This window comes from Phyllostomus hastatus, unplaced genomic scaffold, assembly GCF_019186645.2.
Source record: "Phyllostomus hastatus isolate PE091 unplaced genomic scaffold, TTU_PhHast_1.1 phas_contig_86, whole genome shotgun sequence".
NCBI classification, from domain to species: Eukaryota; Metazoa; Chordata; class Mammalia; order Chiroptera; family Phyllostomidae; genus Phyllostomus; species Phyllostomus hastatus.
Genome location: NW_025333977.1, coordinates 95,418,054 through 95,445,797, shown reverse-complemented (window position 1 = coordinate 95,445,797; position 27,744 = coordinate 95,418,054). Strand labels below are relative to the sequence as shown.

The following is a 27,744-nucleotide window of genomic DNA, read 5'->3' as shown; positions in this document are numbered from 1 at the left end:
CATGGTAGTGTAAGAAGTGGCACCAGAGTCCAGCCTCACCCAGCCCCGCCCTCTGTGGCCAGTGAGTTGAACTAAGGCTTAGCAGTCAGTGGGTGAACTTTTTACATTAAAAAAGTTTCATTCTGACATAAGTGCTTTAAGATTGTGCTTTAAGATAAGTGCTTTAATTTTGATTTCTATGAATTTCCTTTTTAGGGGTCCATCATTAGCAGCCCTCACATGCGCCGGAGAGCTCCATCAACACGAGAGTGTCCATCTCGCCCACACCAGACAATGCCTAATTCATCCTCCCTCCTGGGCTCCTTATTTGGGAGTAAGAGAGGAAAGCCCCCTCCTCAGGCTTACCTGCCTTCAGCCCCTCCCCAGCCACCCCCATACCTGCCAAGCCTGCCCCATCCTCAGCACTCTGTGGCAAGCCATCACCAGGGGCCTGCAGAGGGCCCCCCACAACCCCAGATGCATGGGCACCATAGCCAGTACTGCCATATGCAGCAGAACCCGCCCCCTTACCACCACCACCACCACTACCACCCCCCGCAGCACATCCAGCACGCACACCCGTACCACCATGGACCCCCCGGGGGCCACCTGCCCTACGGGGCCCACATGCACAGCCACCCACCACTGCCCTTGGCCCATGCCAGCCATCCCGGCCACTCAAGCCATGCAGCACACCACCACGGGCAGTCCCCTGTTCCACCGCCCCCCACCAACAGCAAGGCGAAACCCAGTGTCATCAGCACAATTGTGTAGATAGCCTGAAAGGGGGTCCCAGACCCCCTGGAACAAGTGCATACCACACAGAGACACGCCTGGGGACAGCCAGCCTCAGACCAGACCCAGGGCACTTCTGTTTCCATCTCTGCCCCCTGCTCCCCACAGCCTGGATGGAACCTCCCAATCCTATGGGCTTGTGTTGTAGGAAACAAAGCTCCTGATTTAATTTAGCGTTGAGCCCTGGGCTCCGTCTTCTTCAACCCAAGGGGTGGGCCTCAGCCACCATCAGCTTTGAAATGGTTCCTCTGGCCAAGTTGATGTTGAACTGCCCACCTCTCCACCCCCACGCAGCCCTGAACTCTTTCCTCCCTAGTTGTACATGCATATGAAAAGCCTAGAAAAAGAAGAAACAAGACACAAAAACCAGAACAGAACAAAACAGAAAACCCAAAACTTGCTGCATTATTGCTCTTTTATTGACAATGGGCAAAATTAAGTAGACCTGATATGGTTGATGAAAATACGTAAGTAAACTTTATATAATATAAATATATAAATATATAAATATAAATAAATATATATATATATATATACTGTATAGGTAGTATTTGTGTGTGAAAGGCAAACATTTCAGTCCACAAAATTAGCAATATAGACTTTACAAGGAGCTCCACTTACCTGATAGAAAGACAGTACCTTAGATGAATGTGTGAGAGAGTAGGCCGAAAACCTAAATGCTAGGAACAAACTCAGATGCTTTCATATTTTCATAAAAAGCAAAGAAGTCCCTCTAGGACTAAATCATTACTTACGCAATCATTACTAACTGTGCCAAGTAACATAGATCTAACTGTTTAAAAAGTCCAATGTTGCTTTATATAAATCCTTATTTTATTAACAGAATACTATCATAAATAATCAGTATTATTAATGCTCTGTTATTTCAGGTAAGCAAATAGATAAAATGCAGTAAACTACAGTAGCAGCTCAGGATAACTAGTTAAGAACTGGTTGTCTTAGAATATTGGTTACACAGATTCATAGACATTTGAACGGCTGTGATAACTGTGAATTTCCATGATCCATATTTCTTTTATATGCATATGATTTGATGCACACTCACTCAGAGTCCTCTAAGAGGGGCACCCATACACTGCAGACGTAGCATCTCCAACATGGAACGACCAACTCTCATCCTCGTCTCCCTCAGCGCCATAACTTTTTCATCCTGTTTCCAGCCGCAACAGGCAGAAGCCCCTGAGCATGGTTTCACCAGGAACCTCTTTCAAACCTGCAGGCTGATTTTAGCATTTAGCAACCAGGGCAGTGTGTGTGTTTCCCATTTTATTTTCTGAGTGGTAGCCGTGATCATTGTAATTTCATGTAGCCATGTGCTAGCATAACCCCTGTGTCATCACTGTGGCCCCTCTAACCCCAGCTGAGAAGTGCCCAGCCCTCACCGGTGAGGCTCCCGCTGCCTTCTCATGGTCCAGTTAGCTGCCAGGGCATCATATGACTCTCAGCTGTGCTCTTGTTGCTTCCGTGTTGTGGTGACACCATCTGCTCCCCTGGGGCCGGGCGCTGCACGCGTCCGGTTCTGTGCCTGAGTCACCCATGGGCCATACTTTGTAGTTTCAGCCTTTCGAGCCACTGCAGCCACCAGTGCTGTGTTCCTAAGCCATGGGACCCGAGGACTGCCCCACGGCACCTGCCCAGGTGGAGAGCCCTTTCAGAAAGGGCGAAGCAAACACGGGACTGTGGGCTGTGGGGCTTCGTGCTCCTGGAAGTCATGGTGAGCTGTGGCCGGACTGCAGACGACAGAGGGGAGCCCACCTTAGCCACCCGGCTGGGTGTCTGTCCATTTCACTCCCCATCACCTCTTTGCCATATCATTGAGGTCATCATACCAGCAAATCTGCAAACTGAGCACTTTGTTAATCTCCACAGAGAGCAAATACAACAATCTAGAATTTAGCCTTTTTTAAAAAGAAGTGTGACTTGAACTTGCCTTCCTTTACCTTCTCATTGGTCCAGCATCTCTCTCTTGGGCATCCACTCAAAAAGAGAGAGGCAAAGAGCACAGGCACTTGACCTGGTCCAGGCCCAGCTGAGGGGAGGCTCCCCAGTCCCACTGACTCCTGAATTCTGTGGTTTTTCTTCAGACCCAGGCTCCCCGAGGCATTCTCTGTTGTGCAGTTTAAAGGATGTTGTTTTGACAAGGAAGTCAAATACTGTGTGTCATAGATGTTGATCGTGTGAAGCCACATCTATGTATTGTATATTTGCAAAATATATCAGTGTTACTATTGACAAATAGTTGAAGTAAAGTTATAACATATTAAATATGTCTGCTTTTTTTACTCTTCTGTACCAATGGTAGAGTTCAACTGTAAACTATAGGTTGTTCCAGAAAAGATACAGGCTGTTTGGTACAAGGATGCTCTTTTTGAAGGGACAGGCACTAGTGAGAAACAAAGCAAAAAGAACCAACAATAAATTCAGTGGTGGAGGCCTGTGGGAGGGCTCTCTCATCATTGCGTCTGCAGTGCTCCGAGGGCCACTTGGGACTCTCACCTCCAAAACTGTTACTGATATGCTGAGTTTGTCAGGTGCCACAGGGCTAGGTCTAGTGAAAGGTGGCTTCTTGAACAAATGCAGTTTCCAACTTTATACGGTGTTTCCAACTTTATACAGTGCATTGTGTTCAATGAGGTTTTCTCATTCTCTGTGTTTTGTTTGCAAGCCTATCATAGGAAGTGTTTCCAGAAGTACATTGTTCCGTTGAAGAGACTAGAGCCAAATGTGATTCCCATGTTGCTTTCATGGGGCTGTGCTCTCTGGATCTCAACCTGTCAGAGTCACAGCTGTGGGGACCTATTGTTCACAGAGCCCCTCGTGCCCTCAGTAGGCTGAGTGCCACCACGGTGTTTGTGTAATCTGTCAGGACACTCTTGGGACATTTTTCTCAAGTCGCACAAATTAGTTCAATACATAATTTCTGACAGGAACAGACAACCCTTAGAGGAAGCAGCTGGTAATATCACAAAAATCTTTTCTGGGACAACAATTAAATCATGTATTTGTATTTTTTTAAGTTTATTAATGAATTGTACAACACTGTAAAAATAAAGTTTATCCTAATATGATGTGCACATCTTGCTTAAAAATGTCTTCAGTCTTCTAGTGTAGCGTGAGTTTTCCACCATGTACTGCATGCAGCAGAAGCCTCTTCTTTTTTAAAAAAATGAGCTGAAAAGACAGCAGATATTTAAACATGACCCTCGGTATTGACTCAGTGTTCCATATGAAGCTTTGTCTCTACAGGTTAAGCATGCATCTTACAGTTTTGTTGTAAAAATACCATCACCCTTCCTGCCTGAAAAATGAGTAATTTTGTACCTATTTTAAATAACAACAATAATCAAGGAAACAGATTGCACAATGAATCAATGTAAGTGGGGGTGGTGAAAAGGGACAAGCAGGAAGAGCCTGCTTGAGGTCACTTGTACCTCCTGTACATGTCAGTGTCGCTGTTCTGTCTGCAGTCATGCTGAGGTTGTGTGCAATATCTGTCTCCTCTTGAGAACTGTCATTCACCTTCGAGTTGTTTTAAATGACTAGAATCAGGTCTGGAATGCAGACTTCAAGGGACTCCTCACTCACAAGAAGGCTGACACCCCCTCAGTAACTGTGAGGAGGAAAGGAGTGCTTTCTTTTAATATGCATTCTGTTTGTGAGTAGTAACAGACTCTATTGATGTGAAAAACCATAGCTGTGATCATGTGGAGAAATCAAATAAATCCTTTAAAATGATCAGATTCTCACTTTTTCTGAAGAGTCCAGATGTTTCCCTATTGGCCACAGAGAGATTTTGGGCTGACAAGCTTGCCCATTCTTTGTCATGATCATGGGCACTGGGTTTCCTGGAAGGCATTGGACTGACTTGAGAATGCTTAAGATAAAGGTGTATATCACAACCTCATATGGAAGACATCAAAAGCGTTTATAATTTCTAGCAACCTTAAGTTGGTTTTAGTGCTTTCATCAAGTTACAGGAGGTGGGTCCTATGAAGTGTTGAGGTAGACTGGGTATGACTTAGGGAGGGAAGAAACCGCAATGGCCCAGTCCTCAAATGCTTAAAGAGAGTTTATTTAATGAGGTCAAAGTTATCTGTTTTCTCATGCTGGTTAATTTGATGGGCAAAAGGCAGGAAAATGAATTCTGATTCTACTGAAAGAGTTCTGTGAGAACATTATTGATTTGTACTATCTCATTTCCTAGAACCGAATTCCGTTCCAGCAAACCTGCCTTAACCTCTCTCAGTACCTACCGTAAAGTGAAGTAAAACTGGTAGGTCTAATTTATGGGGTGCGGGGGGAGGAGGTTAATTTTAGTGACCAAAATTAACTGTGTCTCACCCTTCATAAAGAAGTGAATTTTGATTAAAAGATGTTATCAGAGTTGTGGACATGGGTAAACATTCCTTTTCCAGGCCATTCAGGGGTTCTTCAACATAGAGAAGCTGCTTATTAAAATTCCTTGAAGTGGTTAGCTCTACTTCAGCATTTGAGTCTATGGCACATTGAACTGTATGCCACCATCAGCTCAGTGTAGGTAAGCTGCTAACCAATGCTTTAATGTGATGATTCTCTGGGTTTGTGCTTGTCTACCCCACCAGACTGTGAACTCCTTGGAGGCAAGGGATGCATTGATCCCCTTTTCTGTGTCCAGTGACCAGAACAGGACTGGTCTTGTCAAAATGCATCTGAAAAATGATGGCTGGTAGGAGGAGGAGGTCACAGCAAAACCACTGGTTATTTTAGTGTGTGTTAATCATCATCAAAATTTTATGAAAGTTTATTTGCTCTGCCCTTTGCTACCCTTGACATTGAGAAGTCTAGCTGGGGACACATGACATTGTGAAACTTCTACAAACGTGGTTAATGTGCAGACTATTTCCATGCCCCACTCAATGGCACATTTTTAGTCTCATTTTACTTGACCTTGCAGCAGCTTCTGATATACCATCACCATTCCTTCTCAAAACAGTGTATCCTCGGCATCTTTGATCCTACACTCTTCTTTCTCCCTGGGAATGCCTTCACTGCCTCCTTTGTGGCCAGCACACCTCCATGTTGACATTAAGTGTTGGTTTAAGGATCAGGTCCAAGCTTTCTTCCTTCCTTTACTTTTTTTCTAGGCATTTTCATGCGAGAACAAATTTTCAGCCTACCTTCTATATACCTATAGCTTCCAAACTTGAATCTCCAGCCCAGACCTCTACTCTGAGCACCCACGTTCCTTTGGATCTTTCAGTAGTACCTCAAACTCTTGTCTCCATGACCGGATTTATGATCACACACAAACATGCACAAAACGGGCCTCTGCTCTGTTCCCTATTTTGGAAAATGGCGTCACCACAGAGTTATATAAATCAGAACCTAGGAATTGTTCTTGACACCTGCCTTTTCCTTGACTCTCCAACTCCATTCTGTCACCAAACCCTTTTGATTTCTACCTCCTACATGTTCTTAAATCCATCCATTTCTTCACATCTGTCACTCCACTTTAGATCATTACCTCTTCCATAACTGATCTCCCAGCCACCATAGTGGGTCCCTCAAATCCACTCTCCACATAGTATCAGGGAAATCTTTTAAAGGTGCAAGCTGTTTAGAGCCATGTCAATAGCTTCCTGTTGCTCCTATGATTAAAAACACAAAATTCTTAACATGGCCTTCATGAGGCTTGCATGAGCCAGCCTTTGCCTGCCACTTACCTTCACTTTCCCCTTGCACTCCAGCCACATGAGCCTTTCAGATTCCCAAACAAGCTGTGTTTCCTCCTGCTACTGAGCCTGCGCAAGTATACCCCCTCTTGCTTCTGTGTTCAGTTAGCTCCTATTTCATCAATCAAATTTTAGCTTGGCTACTATCCCCTCTGTAGTTATATGTTAAATAGTGTGATAATTTGTTACAGTAAATGTCACAAGATCAGGACAGTGGCTGTTCTTGCACACTGCTGCAATTGCAACATGTGGCACAAAGCAGAACTTTCATAAATGTTTGTTGAATGAAGAGATGAAGACAACAGAACCAAATGATGAAATTCAGTGCTGAAATGCATGATGGAATCCAGAGGTTCAAAACAGATAAGCACCATGGGCCAGAGTGCTGGGAAGAAACTAGGTTCTGCTGACATTCCTGTAGTTCAAGGAATAATTAGGGCAATGGTGCAAGGGTTTTAATAATTGTGTTTAGCTCTCATCAAATGTAGAGCATTTGGAATGACTATATTTATAAAAAGCAGGGGAAATCATCACTTAGAATCCCACCAACCCTTAAAGAGTTATAATTATTTGGTCTATTTTCATTCCATTTTTTCTTCACACATATTTCTCAGTTACCTACGTCAGATTTTCTGAGTGTGTACCAAAAGGTTTATAAGTGTTATTTGGTCCCCCTTGTGGGGAAAAAGGAGTTTTCACAATAAAAAACCTCTAGGAAATGCTGAGTTAGACAAAGTTAAGTTAGTTTCTTTACTGCAGGACTTCTCAGACCCTTTTAAAAAGATGATGTGCATTGTGAATCTCTGAAAGATGGTCTGTTTCCCCAAATACTTGGCTTTGGAACTCTTTGAACTCTATAGCATACAGTTTAGTAAAAGTTTATGTGCAAGTTTTATCTTTTCTTTAACATATTCTGACGTTATGAAAGACTCGGTAGTTTGTAACATCTGCATAGTGGCTCATTATATGGATGTCTCATCATGTACTTGCCATGCAAATAGTATTATTTTGTTGAACAAGGAACAAACAGAAGGAATAGAGTTACTAAGTGGATCTGGTGATTCTGGTAAGAGTTTAGGATCTAGAGAAATAGACACCACAGAATCTATGTTAGTACTCAGTTCCTGGTGTGCACATTCATACCATTTAGGTAACTCTGGGTAGCTATATGTTGCCTGAGATGCCTCTCTGTTCAGCATGTTTAATTCAACAATCACTTTCCAAGGGAGTCCAACTCACTTTTTATCACAGATTGGACCTGTGATAAAGATTTATTGGCTGGCTGGTGGCAAGTATAATGTGAAGGCTACTTATCCCCATTTCTAATGTGTAGCTTCATGACTTTTAAGGTTGTTTTGAGGAAATTTTTTCTTACCTTTGTTACTCCCAGCCCACCTCCATAATGTGACCAGTGTCCTATAAGAAAAGAAAGTTCGAATTAAATCTGAAAGGTAGGAACAGAAGTGCTTTAGTCATCTTCCACAGAATTAACAGGAAAGAAAGCATTCTAAAAATGAAAACACCAGAGGATTATTGAGATCAGCCAAATTGAATCTCTTCTCATACCCTTGAAAAGCTATTAAGAGAAAGAACAAATAAAATCACCTATCGTTCAGACCTACAGTGTAACCAGGATAGAGCAAAACCCACAAATTTTAGTGAAATGTCAGCAGGAAAATAAACATCTTACACTGGCAGAGCTGACATCAAATCTCATACCAGAATATAGCTCAAGGGAAGGACAGCATGGGAAAGGGGAAATGGCATCCCTAATGGTGGTAGGACACTGGTATCATCAACTAGGGTTCACACCTGTAAAGGCAGAGACCAACCCTGAGTGTAAATATGCTGAGAGGAGAAGTAAGAGCTGGTGGAATCAAAAGAAGACTTGGCAAGTTCATGGGACAAGAGCTGGCAGAAGGCACTGCTACTGAAGAAGAGGGAAGCATCCAGGGAAAGGGAGATTTCCCTTGGAGGCTTGGTGGTGAAGGGAAAGAAGGAAGCAGCTTAAAGAAAGGTCCCTATTAAAATAAGATGCTGTCAAAGAATCAGAAGATGGACATAAAAAAATGAAGTGTCTTTTATTAAAGGAACTGCAGTTCACTGTATAGGACATTTTTGGACTACAAAATCAAGTAAACTCCCCAAGACCTGACCCTTTCCCCATAACATCACTGCTGCTGTCAGTGCCAGAAAATCCAATACAAATAAACACAAAGTCTTCATACAAAAGCACTTTAAGGGGAGAAAAATGAGATAACTTTTTAGCAAATAAAAATCACATAAATGCAAACAGGATAAAGCCAAAAGCAGGAAGAAAATGTAACACTTCACATCATTAATTAAATATAATAATTAAACAACCAGTGAGATGTGAAAGAACACCACAAATCATAAACCCAGAACTCAAAATAAAAGCAAACAATTAAGATGTGCAATGAGAGCTTGCCAACCAGCAAGGGGAAAAATTGAAGAAAAATACAAAGTTACCTCAGGTGCCTAGAGGAGAATAGATATAACTGAAAGTTTAGAAATGGTCATTGAGGATGGAAATAAAAGGATCCAAGAAAATAAAATGTAAGGGGATAAAAAAAGATCAGAAAGTAGAGATGTAGCAGATGGAAAAAGAGCATATAACATACATGGAAACTGAAATAAGAATAAGATGTAAAACTATAATTAAAGAAATTGGTCTATAATAAAGAAGAGCTGAACCTACATCCTGAAAGTTCCCACTAACCCAGAATTATCAACACTGAGACATATCCTAGTAAAATTAGTGAACTTGGATAGAAGATAAATCCTCTAGACTTCAGATATTAAATTTATAGAAAAGTAGCTTTTGGACCTATAAGAATGTGGTGAACATACTCCTTATGAGTCCTTTCTGAGGAATCCATCCCAGGACAAACCATTCAACCAAGACATTTGATAAATTTTGTCAAAACCATTGGTGATGAGCACTAGATATATAAATTATATAGATCTAAGACAAAACATTAGTGGGAATAAAGATGGAAGAATACCATACAATGTTATATATGTTCAGACAAAATAAAAATAACAAACTTTTTTTAAAAATTTTATTTTAATCATTGTTCAAATACAGTTTTCTCCTTTTTACTCCCAGTCCAGCCCCCCCCACCCCTCCCCACTTCCCTTCCATTACCACCCTCCCCCTAGTTTTTTACCATGTGTCCTTTAAGTTTGTTCCTGTGAACCCTTCCCATTGTCCCCTGAAATTCTCTCTACTCTCCCATGTGGTCACTGTCAGCCTGTCCTCTATTTCAGTGTCTTTGGTTATATTTTGCTTGCTTCTTTGTTTTGTTGTTTAGGTTCCTGTTAAAGGTGAGATCATATGGTATTTGTCTTTCACTGCCTGGCTTGTTTCGCTTAGCATAATGTTTTCCAGCTCCATCCACGCTGTTGCAAAGGGTAGGAGCTCCTTCTTTCTGCTGCATAGAATTCCATTGTGTAAATGTACCATAGTTTTTTGATCCATTCATTTACTGATGGGCATCTTGGTTGCTTCCAGCATCTAGCTATTGTAAATTGTGCTGCTACGAACATTGGGATGCACAGGTTCTTTTGGATTGGTGTTTTAGTGTTCTTAGGATAGAGTCCCAGCAGTGGAATCTCAGGGTCAAAAGGCAGATCCATTTTTAGTTTTCTGAGGAAGTTCCATACTGCTTTCCATAGTGGTTGTACCAGTCTGCAGTCCCACCAACAGTGCACTAGGGACCCCTTTTCTCCACAACCTCTCCAACACTTGTTGTTTGTTGCTTTGTTTATGATGGCCATTCTGACTGGTGTGAAGTGGTATCTCATTGTGGTTTTAATTTGCATCTCTCTGATAGCTAGTGATATTGAACATCGTTTCATGTGTCTTTGGATTTTCTGTATGTCCTCCTTGGAGAAGTGTCTGTTCAAGTCCTTTGCCCACTTTTTAATTGGATTCCTTGTAAAAATAACAAACTTTTACATGGGAAAGAAGGAAGAAAGGTAGAATGAGCTTATTCGCTACTATATTTTTAATAGGTAAGAGTCAAATGATATTAAATGTGATAAAGCCCAATACTAAAAGACTAAGTAAGAAAAATGTAGACTAAGAGCATTATATGTAAGTTAATATAAAGGTAACCTGTAGAGCAAGAATCCAAATGTTCCCAAACACATGAGCAAAACAAAGCAGAAAGAGATGGTGGGGGAAGAGATAGAAGAGAGCAAACTTTAGAGTGAAAGACACTCAGTAAATATACCATAATACACATAGTAAATATGCAACATATTACAGTGAGAATACCAAACATATCAGTTGTATCAATAAATGTAAATGTTTTTAGATCCCCTATTAAAAGAGATTAAGATTGACTGATGTATCATTCAGTTATTGCCCTCGTAATTCTATGTTATGACCCCAAAACTCAGCAACATTAAACAGTAAACATTTATTTCTCATAAGCATCTGCAGGCTAATTGGGGTTCAGCTAATCCAGACTGGGCTCTGCTCTGAGCTGCAGGTTGGGTTGAGGTTGGCTCCATGTGTTCCTCATTCTCCTTGAACCAGTGACTATTTGAGGCAAACATATACAGGGCAAAATTCTAGCATGAAAGAAGGCAAACCCAACTGCAAGCACATTTCAAACCTTTGCTTGTGCCATTACACCAAGATTCTGTTGACCAAATCAAGTCCATGTCCAACCCAAAGTTAAAGGGTTGAAACTATACCCTGCTTTTCATGAAGTCATGACAAAGGTATAGAAAACTACTTACTGCATTCAATCTACCTAAGATCACAAAGCAAAACCAAAACTACTCTATGCCAATATACTCCATACTTAATATAAAAATTTAGAAAGGAAAAATGAAGAGATGGGTAGATGTGTACGGGCAAATGCACAGCAAGAAATGTGGGGAAGCAGTTATAGTCTTGATATCTGATAAGGTAGAATTCAGCTTAAAACCAAAATAAAATAAGGTAAAGCCACAATAATACTAAAAGCTACAATTCCCAATGAACATATAATAGTAATGAATATCTATGCATCAAATAAGACAGCAGCAATCTGCAAGAAGCAAAAAGTATAGGAGTTGCAAGAAAGAAATAAAAACATATTAATAACATACCATTCTAAATCCAAGGCAGTTTAAGAAGACAAAAATGAATGAATGCATACCAAACTTCATGCCTCAGTAATACGGGGCATACCTGAAAGGACAAATATGAAAGCTGACCATATATTAAGGTATGGAGAAAATTTCAGTAAGTTCCTTAAGGTAGAAATTATACAACTGGAATGTTATTAATTCTTTAAAATTACTCGAGTCAAAAGACAAATTCAAACTAAAACTATAGAATTTCTTCCCTGGCTGGTGTAGCTCAGTGAATTGAGCACTGGTCTGTGAACCAAAAGGTTTCTGGTTCAATTCCTGGTCAGGGCACATGCCTGGGTCACAGGCCAGGTCCCCAGTTGGGAATGTGTGAGAGGCAACTGACAGATGTTTCTCTTGCACATTGATGTTTCTCTCCTTCCTTTTCTCCTTTCCTTCTCCTCTCTCTAAAGGTAAATAAATACATAAACTATGTTTAAAAACTGTAGAATTAAAAATATATATAATAATACCTTATATTATTCAGAACTATCAGAAATAGAGTTGAATGGAATCCCTACAACTATGAAATTAAAGATAAAACCACATCAAGACTAGTAGGAGGGAAAGATGTAAAACAGGCTGGTTCCATACTCTTGTGTGGCAGATAAAAATTGGGAGGGATATATCAGGAGCAAGGGATACCTGCCCCACACTAGTCTCCCCAGTCCAGAGTTCCAGTGCCAAGAGGATAAGTGTCCATAACTTTTGGCTGTAAAAACCAGTGAGGAATGAAGATGTTGAAGAAAACTTCTAGACTCCCAGGTAGTTCCTCTTAACGTGCCCACACACAAACTTACTTGGGCTCACTCTCTTTGAGCTCCAAGGACAAAGCACCAGATTGAAAGGCATCAGAAACATATGGGAAGGAAATGAGTTTTCTGGCACCAGGGCAGGAGCTGCGGGGCAGATTTCTCCCAGACAGAAATGCTGGCAGAGGCCTCTATTCCTTTTTTGAGCCTTCCCCTCACAGACCCAGCAAGCAGGCTCCATATCTTAGACTCCATCAACCTGGCTCACACTGTTTACCCACCCTAGTGATTCCCTGAGGCCCTTCCCCACCCAAATTTCAGGCCCACCCAAGCTGTTTTCAGTGGCTTTTCTATATGAATGGCTTGTCTTTGCTTATGACTCAGATTTTCCTAAATTACCTCAGGCAAGCAGCTTCAGAGAGCCCCGTGCCTCTTGTTAAGTTGTCCCAGGCTTGACACTAGCAGCAGCTATTCTTGGTTCACAGCTTGACCTCTCCTGGGCACCTCCAAACACAGTACAAGTACCAGCCATCTGCAGATCACTTTGTAGCTAATGCTGTGTGACCTCAGACAGAACACAAGTGACCTTGGATGTGCCAACAGCAATCAAGGCTCAACTACAATCGGAGGGTATACAGAGCCCACACAGTGAGAGCACCTTGAGTGTCCAGCTTGAGTAATAATGAAGGCTGTGTCACTGGACCCTAAAAAACACCTATTACATTAGGCCACTCTATCAAGTCTAGGAGACATAGCAGCTCTACTTAAAAAAAAAAATGAACACAGGAAGGCTACCCAAAATGAGGAGACAAATGAAAAAAAAAAAAAAGATCAAAACTCCAGAAAAAAAAAGAAAAGAAAATGGACACAAGCAAGCTTCTAGATGCAGACTTCAAAACACTGCTTATAAAGATGTTCAGTGAACTTAGTGAGAATTTCAACAGTGTGAAAAAGAGCATGAAAACCATTAAAAAAACAGAAATGAAGGATACAATAACTGAAATAAAGGACAATTTAGAGGGAATCAATAATAGAGTGGATGAAGCCAAGAATCAAAACATAAGGAAGCAAAAAACAACCAATCAGAATGGCAAGAAGAAAAAAACAATTAGAAAAGATGAGAATAGTGTAAGGATCCTCTAAGACAACTTCAAGTGTACCAACATTTGCATTATACAGGTGCCAGGAGAAGAAAAAGATCAAGAAATTGGAAATCTATTTGAAAAAAAATAGTGAAAGAAAACTTCCCTAACTTGGTGAAGGAAATAGACATACAAGTCTAGGAAGCACAGAGCATACCAAAGAAGAATGAGTACCAAAGAGGCCCACTCCAAGTTACATCAAATTAAAATGCCAAGGGTTAAATACAAAGAGAAAAATCTTAAAAGCAGCAAGAGAAAAGCAGTTAGTTACCTACAAGAGAGCCCCATAAGAGCATAGGCTGACTTCTCAAAATAAATTTTGTAGGCTAGAAGAGATTGGCAAGAAATATTCAAAGTCATGAAAAGCAAGGACTTAACCAAGATTAGTCTACCCAGCAAAGTTATCATTTAGAACTGAAGGACAAATAAAGTGCTTCCCAGACAAGAAAAAGCTAAAAGACTTCATCATCTCCAAACTAGCATTTTATGAAATATAAAACAGTCTTCTTTAAGAAGAAGATCAAAAAGTGAAAAATAGAATAGCAATAAATACATATCTATCAACAATTGAATCTTAAAAAAAATAAACAAGCTGAACAGAAACAATCATAGATAAAAAGAACATTTTGATAGTTGCCAGATGGGAGTGGGGTTGGGGCACTCATGAAAAAAGTGACAGGATTAAGAAGTACAAATTGGTAGTTACAGAATAGTCATGGGGTTGTAAAGTACAGCATAGGGAAGAGAGTAGCCAAAGAACATACATGCAGGACCCATGGGCATGGATAACACTATGGGGATTGCCTGAGGGAATGGGTAGTGCTTGGTGGAGGGGGACAAAGGGAGAAATTTTGGGAGAACTGTAATAGCATAAACAATAAAATATAATTTAGAAAAGAATCTGTGATACAATTAAAGCAACGATCTAAAATGTATATTAATAGAATGAGAAAAATATTAAACTCAAAATTAAGAAAGGATCAACATTAACGAATCAACAAACAACAAATGCTGGAAAGGTGGTGGAGAAAAGGAGACCCTAGTACATTGTTGGTGGGAATGCAGACTGATGCAGCCACTGCAAAAAACAGTATGCAATTTCTTCAAAAAACTAAAAAATAGAACTGCCTTTTGACCCCGCACTGCTGGGATTATATCCTAAGAACCCTGAAACACTAGTCCATAAGAACCTATGCACTCCAATGTTCATAGCACCACAATTTACAATAGCTGGAAGAGCTGGAAGTAACCTAAGTGTCCATCAGTAAATGAATGAACCAAAAATCTATGGTACATTTACACAATGGAATACTATGCAGCAGAAAGAAAGAAGTTCCTACCCTTTGGGACAGCGTAGGTAGAACTGGAGAGCATTATGCTAAGTGAAATAAGCCAGGCAGTGAGGGACAAATACCATATGATCTCACCTTTAAGTGGAATCTAATCAACAAAACAAACAAGCAAGCAAAATACAACCAGAGACATTGAAATTAAGAACAATCTGACGGTAACCAGAGGGGAGGTGGGAGGGGATAATGGGGAGAAAGGAGGAAGGGTTATGAGGAACAACACTATAAAGGACACGTGGAACCCTGGCTGGTGTAGCTCAGTGGATTGAGCACAGGCTGGGAATCAAAGGGTCGCCAGTCGATTCCTAGTCAAGGCACATGCCTGGGTTGTAGGCCAGGTCCCCAGTATGAGGCGAGTGAGAAGCAACCACAGATTGCTCTTTCTCTTCCTCCCTCCCTTCCCCTCCCTTTCCCCTCTCTAAAAATAAATAAATAAAATCTTAAAAAAGGACACATGGACAAAACCAAGAAGGGGTGGAATCAGGGGAGGGAAGTGGGGATGGCTGGGGTGGGTGGCAGTGGTGAAGGGAAAATGCAGGCAACTGCACGTGAACAACAACAGTAAAATAATTTTAAAAAGAAAAGGATCAACAAAGTAAACAAAGCAAAAACAAGTAAATAATGAAAAGCAAGAATTAATCAGAAAACAGAGAAATCATAAAACAAAGGGATAAGCCAAAGAACATATGTGCATAATGGCCAGAGGGGACTGGGTTGGAGTGAGCAAAGAGGGAGAAATGGGAACATCTGTGCAGTGTCGATGATAAAAATCAAGTAAAAAAATGAAAATTATGTACTTTATAATAAACTGTTAATTTAAAAAAGCTGGTTCTTTGAAAATAAACAAAGTAGACTTTTAACCAAATCATGATGAAAGGAAAACAGAAACAGGCAAAATAAGAAATGAAGAGAGATCCAAGATGGCTGCAGAGTAGCTGGAGGCTCTGTCCACTTGCTCCCAAGCCTGGACCAGTCTTGCAGGCTAACCACAGAGAGAAATCAAATCAAAAAGCCAGTGCTGACTGAGTGAGCACATACACAGATGAAAGTGCAGGGAGCATGTAGGAGTGGGAAAGAGCCTGCCTGCCTGCAGGGCACCTGGGAGCAGGCGGTCCAGGCTCTCCAAGCAGAGCAACTGCCACTACTGCAGCCCAAACCAGCATTTTGGTTGTGCAGAAATTTTGATGGCTGTGGATTGGTGCAGGAGCAGCAAGCACCGCTGGTGGAGAGATGGCCAGAGAGGTGCTGGCTCCAGAAATGGCACAGTGGGAGCAAGAGAACCCAAGGCTGAAAATCTCTGGAGGCAGTGGGGAAAGCATGCTGCCATCACCCTGTATTACAGTATAGTTGCGGGGAGGGGGGGGTGCTTTTCCCAATGCCACCTCAGAAAGATCCAGAGAGAAACTTTATTTAAAACTGTCAAAGACTCTGACAGGTGGTGGCCAGCCCTGACTGTGAGAGACTGATATTTTGGGGAAGGGGGAGCTCATGGAAAACAGGCTCAGTGCTGCAGCATGGGGAACTCATAGAAACTTTTGAAAGTTTCTCGCTAAGGCAAGACCTGAGACTTGGCAGGGACCCGAAGTTTGCATGCGAATGTGGGTGGGCATAGCAGCTCTGCTAACAGAACTCAGAAGAATAGAGTCACACTTAAGGGACTGTGGGTCCCATCCAGTATGGCTGGCAACCAGGGGGTTGTTCAGAGTGTAGAACTTGGGCCCAATCCTCCTGCGAGAGAGTGGGAAGCTGGGGTGTGGAAGGCCAGGAGCTGAACACCTGAGATTTGCTGCAGCCAGCCATATCCCCTCACAGACGAGCCCAACCCCCACCAGCAGGATAATAGACACTGCAGATCAATGAGGCCAGTCTTAGAAGCATCCTGCTGGGTACATTTCTGCAGGGGAAACAAGAAAAGCTCTATAAGGGCCCTTAACCAGACACTACAGCTATACTGACCCTCAAGTGCTAATCCACTAAACCCAGTAGAGCAGAGAAAATAGAGACAAGTGAAACAAGAGTGGTTTAGGGCCCCACGCAGCCTTGATATTTAGACAGCTAATCCCTGCACCAAGCAGGAAAGGGCTGCCCTTTTACACAAGCCCCTCATAGGAAACAGTCAGCAAATTCTCCAAAAACCGTATTATTTGAAAGACTCTGGGACAGACCAAGATATGTGGTGAAAGGATGGGGAAATATTCCAACTATCTTCTCAGAAGACTGAATAGTGGGGTTCCAGGGTTCCCCACCCACCCGATCGCAACAGCTGCCCCCTCTGGAGGTAGGTGGAGAAGGTACATGACAATCCTCTCACATCATTAAAGGAACCACTCCTGAACCCAGGGCTGATGGAAACCCAGTAGGGCAGAACAGTGGGGTCCAGCCAAACCTGAAGGAGACAGCCTCAAACTGTGGACCACTTGTGACCTCGAACATTTTGCCTAGGGCCAGACTAGGACACCATCTGACCTCACCAGGGGTGGATGCAGAAAGAAAAGACAGGTGTGAACACTGAGACCTACTGAGAGAAACACCACCGTGGTCTTCTTCATGATTTGTGTAATTTTCTTTCCTGCATAGCTTTTTAACATTAATTTCTTTTCCTTCAAGTTTGTGCCTATTATGTCACTAGATTTTATAATATAGTTCACTTCAAATCTCATATTTTGCTCCTCTCCTCTCTTACTCCATTTTACTTTCTTCCCTCCTCTTCTTATTTTTGTTTTAAATTTTATTTTCTTTTGCTATGACTTGTTTCTATTCTGCATGCTTAGTATTTCTCCCCACTCCAGCCTCTCAAAATAACTTTTCTTGTCATTAGTCATCTCACATTCTTTTAACCATTCTTAAATATTCTTATTTTCTCTCCACCTTTATCAACCATTGCTTGTTGGTTCTGGACAGTGGTTGTTGTTGCATTTCTTCAATACTATTTCGAGATCTTCACTATTTTTGTATTTTAAATATCAGATTTTACCACTCCTCTATCTTATTCCATTTTGCCTTTTTCCTGCCCTTTTTTTTTCATTTCAAATTGTAATTTTTCCCTGTTATAGCCTAGTTTTCATCCCTCACTCTTAAGATTCCCTCTCCCTCTGTCCTCTCAAAATCACTTCTCTTTCCTCTAGACAGCTCTTGTTTTTCTTTGTTTCTTTTTCCCCTCTTATTCCCATACCACCTGTACTAATCTTTGCTCATTTGTTTTTGATTTTGCTCTAGTGTATCTTTCTCTAATTTGATTCTTATTTTTTACTATATTTTTTAAATTTTTGTTTAAAATATAAGCTTAGATACTATACACTTCTCTTCTCTTACTCCATTCCACCTTCTTCCCTCCCTTCTTATTTATGATGTAAATTTATTTTTTTTTATATTTGCCTTACTTCTATTCCCTACTCTTATTGTTTCTCACCCCTCTACCCTCTCAAAATCATTTTTCTTTCAGTTAGTTATCTCATATACTTTTTCTTTCTATAATAGTCTTACTCTCATTATGCCTTTATAAATATTGGTTCATTTGCTGTTGATAGTGAGGCTGTGGGTGAGGGTTATTTTTGTGGGTGAGAGCTTGTTTCCTGGGCTGTTTGGTTTTGTTCTGACAGCACCTGTACAATAGCATACAAGGGGCAGTGGGCAGGGTGACTCCTAGTCAGCCAGCTAGAGGGAAGGATGCACAAAAGGATGACCAAAAAAACAACCCAACTTAATTTCAACAAGAGATCCTACATAAATGGTATAAAGGGCATCCCAAGAGCATCAAGCCCAGGAGATCAAGGAGACTGGACCACTGAGTTCCATAGGTCTCCTACCACAAAAGTTCACAACATGAATAGAGGAAGTCAAAGGAGATCAATCTAATATGCAGAAAAAAAAATAAGAAGAGTCACTTAAAATGGGGAAACAAAGAAACAAAACCCAATCTAAAGGAAAGGGGCAAGTCCCAGAAGGAGTGTTGAATGAAATTGAGGCAAGCAAACTATCAGACGTAAAGTTCAAAATAATGGTTATAAGGATACTCAAGGAGCTCAGTGAGAACTACAAAGAACTTCAGGTAAAGTACAAGGAACTTACCACAAACTACACCAGCATGAAAAATGGACATCGAAACTATCAGTAAGAGCCAGGAGGAAATGAAGAATATAATATCTGAAATGAAGAACACAGTAGAATGAATTAAAAGCAGCCTAGATGAAACAAAGAATAAAATCAGCAAGCTGGAGTACAAGATAGAAAAAAAATTCCCAGACAGCAACAAAGTAAAAAAAGTTTCCAAAAGAATAAAGAATGTGTAAGGGAGTTGCAGGACAACATGAATTGCAATAACATTCATATCATAAAAATACAGAAGGAAAAAAGAGGGGCATGAGATAGAAAACCTGTTTTAAAAGTTATAACAGAAAACTTCCCTAATTTCATGAGAGAAAAACGCATAGAAGTTCAGGAAGAACAGAGGGTCCCAATCAAGATGAACCTAAACAGGTCCACTCGAAGACACATCATAATTAAAATGCCAAAATTTAAACAAAAAGAGAGAATATAAAAGCAAACAGAGAAAAAGCTAGGAACATACAAGGGAGCTCCAATAAGGATATCAGTTGATTCTGTTGATTTCTCAACAGAAACACACAATCAGAAGGGAATGGCAAGAAATATTCCAAGTAATGAAAAGCTAAAGGCTGCAAACTGCACTACCCAGCAAGACTGTCATTTTAAATGGAAGGTAAAATTTCCCCCCCCACACACACACACAAAAAGCTAAAAAAATACATCTCCACCAAATCAGCATTGCAAGAGATGCTAATGGGACTGTTTTTAAAAGATGAAGAGAGAGAGGAAGAGGGGTGGGGGACACAGGTATGAAGGGGAAAATTGGCAATGAATAACTATCTATCAATAATAACTCTTAATGTAAATGGATTAAATGCTCTAACCAAAAGACATAGGGTAGCTGAATGTATAGAAAAACATGACCTGCATATATGCTGTCTACAAAAGACCCACCTCAGAACTAAAGATCTACACAGACTAAAAGTGAAGAGATGGAAATCAATATTCCAAGCAATGGAGTTGAAAAAAAAGCTGGGGTGGCAATACTAATATCAGACAAAATAGATTTCAAAATAAAGTCCAAAACTGCATGAAGTGGATAACTTTCTAAAAAATATATAATCTTCCAAAACTCAACCAAGAAGCAGCAGAAAGCCTAAAAAGACTAATAACAGCTGGTAAAATAAAGCAGTAATTAAAAAAAAACCACTCCCATCCACAAAAACCCTGGATTGGACAGTTTCATGGGAGAATTTTACAAAACATTTAAAGAAAAGCTAACCCCTATCCTTCACAGACTATTCCAAAAGGTCCAAGAAGACAGAAAGTCCCCAAACTCTTTTTATGAGGCCAGCGTCATCCTAATCCCAAAACCAGACAATGACACAGCAAAGAAAGAAAACTTAGGGCTAATATCACTGATGAACACCAATGCTAAAATCCTCAACAAAGCACTGGCAAACTGCATCCAGCAATACATTAAAAAGAAATACATCGCATAAAAGAAAAGACAAAACTGACATGATCATATCAATAGATGCAGAAAAAGCAGTTGATAAGGTACAGCACCCAATTATGATGAAAAACACTTAGCAAAGTGGGAGTAGAGGGAGCATACCTCAACATATTAAAGGCCATATATGAGAAATCTACAGTGAACATCAGGCTAAATGAAAAAAAAAAACTAAAATCTTTCCTACTAAGATGAGGAACAAGACAAGGATGTCCACTGTCACCACTTCTATTCAACATAGTATTGGAAGTACTAGCCACAGCAATTAGACAAGAAAAAGAAATAAAAGGCATCCAAATGGGAAAGGAGGAAGTAAAATTGTCATTGTTTGCAGATGACATGATATTGTACATAGAAAACTCTATAGACTACACCAAAAAAAGTACTGACTTAATAAGTGAATTTTGAAAAACAGCAGGATAAAAATCAATATTCAGATACCAAATGCATTTTGGTATACAAACAATGAAATATCAAAAACTAAAACTAGGAAATAAATTCTATTTATTATGGCAACAAGAAAAAGAAAGTACCTAAAGATAAACGTAATAAAGGTGGTAAAACACCTGTACTCAGAAAACTACAACACTGAAGAAAGAAATTAAGGAAGACACAAACAAATGGAAGCATGTACCATGCTCATGGATTGGAAAAATTAACACCATCAAAATGTCCATATTACCCAAAGGAATTTACAGATTCAATGCAATCTCTATTAAAACACCAAGGACATATTTCACAGATGTAAAACAAACATTTCAAAAAATTATATGAACCATAAATGACCCTGGTTAGCTGCAGCAATTTTGAGAAAGAAGAACAAAATAGGAGGGATCATCATATCTGATATAAAACTCTAATACAAGGCCACAGTAATCAAAACAGCCTGGTACTGGCATAAGAGCAGACACATAGATCAATGGAACAGAATAGAGGGCTCAGAAATAAAAACAAGTCTCTGTGGTCAATAATATTTGACAAGGGGGAGGAGAAGCATAAAATCAAGTAAAAATGGCCTCTTCAAAAATGGTGTTGGGAGATCTGGACAGCTACATGCAAAAAATGAAATTCAGCCATCAACTAACACCACACACAAAAATAAACTCAAGGTGGATAAAAGACTTAAATATAAGTGGTGACACATAAAAGTCCTGGAGGAGAACATAGGCAGGAATATCTCATTCATGCAGCAATATTTTTGCCAATATGTCCTGTAGAACAAGTGACATAAAGGAATGAATAAACAAGTAGAACCTGATCAAAATAAAAAGTTTCTGCATGGTTAAAGAAAACAGCAAAATGAAAAGGGAACCAACTGTATGGGAAAATATATTTGCAAATGGCACCTTGGACAAAGGTTTGATCTCCAAAATATATAAGGAACTCATAGGACGCCACTTCAGGAAGACAAACAATGTAATTAAAAAAATTAGCAAAGGACTTGAACAGACATTTCTCCAAGGAGGACATACAGAGGGCCCAGAGACAAATAAAAGGATGCTGGGCATCACTAGCCATCAGAGAGATGCAAATTAAAACCACAAGATACCACTTCACACCAGTCAGAATTGTCATCATAAACTGATTAACAAACAAGTACTGGGAGGGCTGTGTAGAAAAGGGAACCCTAGTTCCCTGTTGGTGGGAATACATACTGGTGCAACCACTGTGGGAAACAGTATGGAATTTCCTCAGAAAACTAAAAATGCAATTGCGTTTTAACCCTGCAATACCACTGCTGGGATTATAACCTAAAAATCCTGTAAAACTGCCCTGGCTGGTATAGCTCAATGGATTGAGTGTGGGATGCAAACCAAATGGTTGCTGATTCGATTCTCAACCAGGGCACATGCCTGGGTTGCAAACAAGGTCCCCAGTAGGGAGTGTATGAGTGGCAACCACACACTGATGTTTCTTTCCCTTTCTTTCTTCCTCCCTTCCCCTCTCTCTAAAAATAAACTTAAAAAATCATTTTAAAAATCCATGAGTCAGACAACTTCCAGCAAGATGGAGGCATAGGTGGATGCACCATACCTCCACGCACAACGAAATTAGAACAACAACAATTTAGAGATAGAGTAACACCCAGAACTGACAGAGAATTTATCTGAATGGAAGTCAGACAGCCAAGAAGTTAAAGTTGACTCGTTCATCCAGACTGGTAGGAGGGGCGGAGATGAGCTTCTGGGCGCGGGTCGCGGTGCGCGGAGAACAGGGAGAACTGGGCACATAAGGCAACCAGGAGCGCGTAAACCATCCGGGGCACACAAGATCACATCAGGTGGACCCTGAGTATGCAAGCGGCAACTGGCGGACCCAGTGAGGCTGCGATTGTGAACCAGGGCAGAGCGCGCAACCCAGGATCCCAGGGAAGGGACTGAGGTCCCAGGAGAATGGAGCTACCACCATTGTTCCCTCCCGCCCCCGCCCCCACCCCCGGGTGCCCCCACATACAACGTCACAATCTAGAGACTGGGGTGCCCAGCCCTGGTGAACACCTAAGGCTCCACCCCTCACCATAACAGGAGCGACCAGACCAAAAAAAAAGAGAGAGAGGGAGAGAGAGAGAGACATGTCTCAAACAGAAAAACAGATCAATGCCCCAGGGCTCATCCTTTTGAGCGACCAAGAGATTGCCAATCTATCAGATGCACAGTTCAAAACACTGGTGATCAGAAAGCTCACAGAATTGGTTGATTTTGGGCAGAAATTACATGAAAAAATGCAGGTTACCATAAAAGAGATGAAGGAAGATGCACGGAGAACCAATAGGGATGGGAAGGAAACTGGGACTCAAAACAATAGAGTGGACCAGAAGGAAGAAAAAAACAACCAAACAGGAAAGAATGAAGAAATAAGAATTCAAAAAAATGAGGAGAAGCTTAGGAACCTCCAGGACATCTTTAAATGTTCGAACATCCAAATTATAGGGGTACCAGAAGGGGAGAGGAAAAGCAACAGATTGAGCATGTATTTGAACAAATAATAAAGGAGAACTTCCCAACTCTGGCAAAGGAGATAGACTTCTAGTAAATCCAGGAAGCTCAGAGAGCCCCAAAGAAGTTGGACCCAAGAAGAAACACACCAAGGCACATCATAATTACATTAGTCAAGGTAAAAATGAAGGAGAGAATCCTAGAAGCAGCAAGAGATAAGGGGACAGTAACCTACAAAGGAGTTCCCATCAGACTGTCAGCTGATTTCTCCAAAGAGACCTTACAGGCAAGAAGGGGCTGGAAAGAAATATTCCAAGTCATGAAAGACAAGGACCTATATCCCAGATTACTCTATCCAGCAAAGCTTTCATTTAGAATGGAAGGGCAGACAAAGTGCTTCTCAGATAAGGTCAAGTTAAAGGAGTTCATCATCACCAAGCCCTTATTTTATGAAATGTTAAAGGGACTTATCTAAGAAAAGAAGATAAAGAAAAAACATGTATAGTAGAAGGACAGCAAACTCACAATTATTAACAACTACACCTAAAGCAAAACCAAGAGAAACTAAGTAAACAACTAGAATAGGAACAGAACCACAGAAATGGAGGGCACATGGAGGGCTAGCAGCAGGGGAGTGGGAGGAGGAGAGAGGGGGAAAAGGTACAGAGAATAAGTAGCATAGAATGTAGGTTGAAAATAGATAGGGGGAGGGTAATAGTAGTATGGGAAATGTAGAAGCTAAAGAACTTATAAGTATGACACATGGACATGAACTAAAGGGGGGGGATGTGGGTGGGAGAGGGTGTACAGGGTGGAGGAGAGTGAAGGGGGAAAATGGGACAACTGTAATAGCATAATCAATAAAATGTATTAAAAATAAATAAATGAATGAATAAATAAATAAATAATATGCACTTACAAAAAAAATCCATGAGTCCATAAGGATGCTCCACAGAAAGAGGAAAATCACTTTCCCAATAGGCATGATGATTATAACAATTTATTATTCTGAAAATTGATAATTAAGAGAACAGAATTAATTGCCCTGTCTCTTTTGAAGAAATTATAATTTATTCCCACTTAATGAGGAAAGCTGTTTTATTTCTTTTAATCAAAAGAATGCCAAGTAATAATGTTTGTTTCGGGCAACCATCATCAATAGATATTAAGAGCATCAGTTGAAAAATGGGGAATGGGGTATTTGCCTACTGCCAAACACAGATTACTTGCTAATTATTATGGGGGGGGGGAGGGGAAACTCCAAGCTTTTATAGTAAAGAGATCTGGTGATCTCTTAATCAAGTGATCAGGAATGGGACAACTGATATTAAAACACATATCTTGACATCCCTCTCTGCCCTAGCCAGCTTGCTGTGCTTCAGCTTCAGTAGCTGTAGGGTTGCCTTAGAGGCACAGCTCCTCCACAGTCCCTCATCTTTCCTATCTTGGGTGAGGTTGGGTTGGGGAGGCTTGGAAGCTGGTGCTCACTGCCTGGAGGGGAGGCAGCTGGTCAGATTGGAGATAACCAATGAGAAACATCTTCACAAAAAGTTGGACTGAGTGAAACAGACTTCAAAGTTATGGTACCATGAATTAATTCTTAGATGGAAACAGTATGAGGCATATGGACAAGCTTCGGAGGACAAGTGCACAGATCTTAACTCTAATGGGAGATGGAAGAAAAACTAAAGCAACAACAGCAAGAGTCTGCATGCAGAGAAAATCTGTTTGTAATGCAACTAACAACCAAGAAGAGAAGTAACAGTATATTCCTCAAATTCAGTATCTCTGCAAATCTAGCACCCAACTGCTGACTAGCTGAAATCAATAATGGTAGACCCAGCAATCAACTTGTTTTTCCTAAAAATGAAAGGTGAAGTGAAACACACTAAAGACGAACTGGAGCAAGCCCAAAGTGAACTGAGTACCTGGAAATTTAGGCTTGATAGGGAAACAAACATAACCCTAGTCAACACTTCACTGAGAGGCCCATTGTGAGAAAGCGGTGGTGAGACAGCCAAGTACTCATTTCCACACCAATATTCAGATTTTTGAGCCACCTCCACCCCCAGAAAGAAGCCACATTCTTATACCATCCAGCTTGTAATGGTTAATGTAAAACTTACTAAGTGAACCTTGTGTTTCAGCTTCTTTTCTCTTCACCTTCCTTTTGCTTCAGAGGCCTTATGGTATTGGATTATTCCAAAGAAGTAGCCACTCCTGAAAGAGTTCCCTTCTAGAATATGTACACTCTTGAGAAATGTTTCCATTTATTCATTTTTTTAAAATTTATTTATTTTTTATTGTTGTTCTAGTACAGTTGTCTCCATTTTCACCCCAACATGGCCCCCTGCCCCACTCATCCCTCAAAGCTACCTACTTTGGCTTTGTCCATGTGTCTTTCTATACATCTTCCTTGATGGACCTTCCTCTATTTTCCCCTGAGATCCCCCTCCTCCCTCCTCTGGTTACTGTCAGTTTGTTCTTTATTTCCATGTGTCTGGTTATATTTTGCTTGCTTGTTTGTTTTGTTGATTAGGTTCCACTTATAGGTGAGATCATATGGTGTTCATCTTTCACTGCCTGGCTTATTTCACTCAGCATAATGCTCTCCAGTTCCATCAACTTTTGTGGACAGTAGGAGCTCCTTTCTTTCTGCTGCGTAGTATTCCATTGTATAAGTGTACCACAGTTTTTTGATCCACTGATTTACTGAGGGGAACTTAGGTTGCTTCTAGCACTTGGCTATTGTAAATTGTGCTGCTATGAACATAGGGGTGCATAGGTTCTTCTGAATTGGTGTTTCAGGATCCTTAGGGTATAATACCAACAGTGGTATTTCAGGGTCAAGAGGCAGTTCCATTTTCACTTTTCTGAGGAAATCCCATATTGTTTTCCACAGTGGCTGCACCAGTATGCACTCCTACAAAGAGTGTACTAGGCTATTTCCCCCCATCCTCACCAGTACTTGTTTGTTGATTTGTTTATAATGGCCATTCTGACTGGTGTAAAGTGGTATCTCATTGTGGTTTTAATTTACATCTCTCTGATGGCTAGTGATGCTCAGCATCCTTCCATATGTCTCTGGGCTTTTTGCATGTCTTCCTTGGAGAAGTATCTGTTCAGGTCCTTTGCTGTTTTTTAAATTGAGTTGTTTGTCTTCTTGGAGTGGAATGTGTGAGTTTTGTATATATTTTAGAGACCAAACCCCTGTCCGAGGTATAATTTGCAAAAAAATTTCCCATATGGTTGGTTCCCTTTTCATTTTGCTGATGTTTTCTTTAGCCGTGCAGAAGCTTCTTATTTTGATGAGGTCCCTTTTGTTTATGTCCCTTGTTCTACGGGACATATTGGCAAAAATAGTGCTGCATGAAATATCTGAGGTTTTCCTGCCTATGTTCCCCTCTGGAACTTTTATGGTGTTGCAACTTATATTTAAGTCTTTTATCCACCTTGAGTTTATTTTTGTGCATAGTGTAAGTTGGTGGCTGAGTTCCATTTTGTCCAGGTTTCCCAACACCATTTGTTGAAGAGGCTATTTTTACTCCATTTTATGCTTCTGCCCCCTTTGTCAAATATGAATTGACCATAGAGTGCTGGGTTTATTTCTGGGCTCTTTATTCTGTTCCATTCATTATGTGTCTACTCTTATGCCAGTGCCAGGCTGTTTTGATTACTGTGTCCTTTTAATATAGTTTGATATCAGATATTTTTTATTTCTTCTACTTTATTCTTCTTTCTCAAAATTGCTGCAGCTCTTTTGGGTCATTTTGGTTTAAATAAATTTTTGAAATGTTTGTTTTACATCTGTGAAATATGTCATTGGTATTGTACTAGGGGTTGTATGGAATCTATAAATTCATTTGGGTCATATGGACATTTTGATGATGTTGATTCTTCCCGTCCGTGAACACGGTATATGTTTGCATTTGTCTGTGTCTTCCTTAATTCCTTTCTTCAGCATTGTGTAGTTTTCTGAGTACAGATCTCTCATCTCCTTGGTAAGGTTTATTCCTAGGTACATTATTTTTCTTGTTGCTAGAGAAATGAGATTTCCCCCCTGATTTCTGATTCTGATCTATAGTTATTGGTGCATTAAAATTCCTTTGATTTCTGAATACTGACTTTAAACCGTGCTGTTATGCCAAATTTGCTTATTAGGCTGAGTAGTGTTTTGGTGGAGTCACTTGGGTTTTCTACATACACTATCGTATCACCTATAAACAGTGACAGTTTTACTCTTTCCTTTCCAATTTGATGCCTTTTGTTTCTCTTTCTTGTCTGATTGTTGTGGCTAGGACTTCCAACACTATATTGAATAGAAATGGTGAAAGTAGACAACCTTGTCTTT

The 27,744-nt window shown here is 40.5% G+C and overlaps 1 protein-coding gene and 1 pseudogene across 7 annotated transcripts in view; both read left to right on the top strand.

Moving 5' to 3' along the window:
• Window positions 1-3,863, top strand: part of IQSEC1 (IQ motif and Sec7 domain ArfGEF 1) — a 211,821-nt gene extending 207,958 nt beyond the window's left edge. For 4 of the 7 annotated variants that reach the window (XM_045850721.1, XM_045850719.1, XM_045850724.1 and 1 more), the window contains exon 14: window positions 196-3,863. In XM_045850721.1, coding sequence (XP_045706677.1) covers window positions 196-753 — 558 coding nt within the window. In that variant the 3' untranslated portion in view covers window positions 754-3,863. The remainder of the gene's footprint in view (window positions 1-195) is intronic. The other 3 variants (XM_045850722.1, XM_045850723.1, XM_045850726.1) reach the window with 2 other exon arrangements.
• On the top strand, window positions 2,398-25,633 carry LOC123827455 (annotated as a pseudogene).
• The last annotated feature ends 2,111 nt before the right edge of the window (window positions 25,634-27,744 follow it).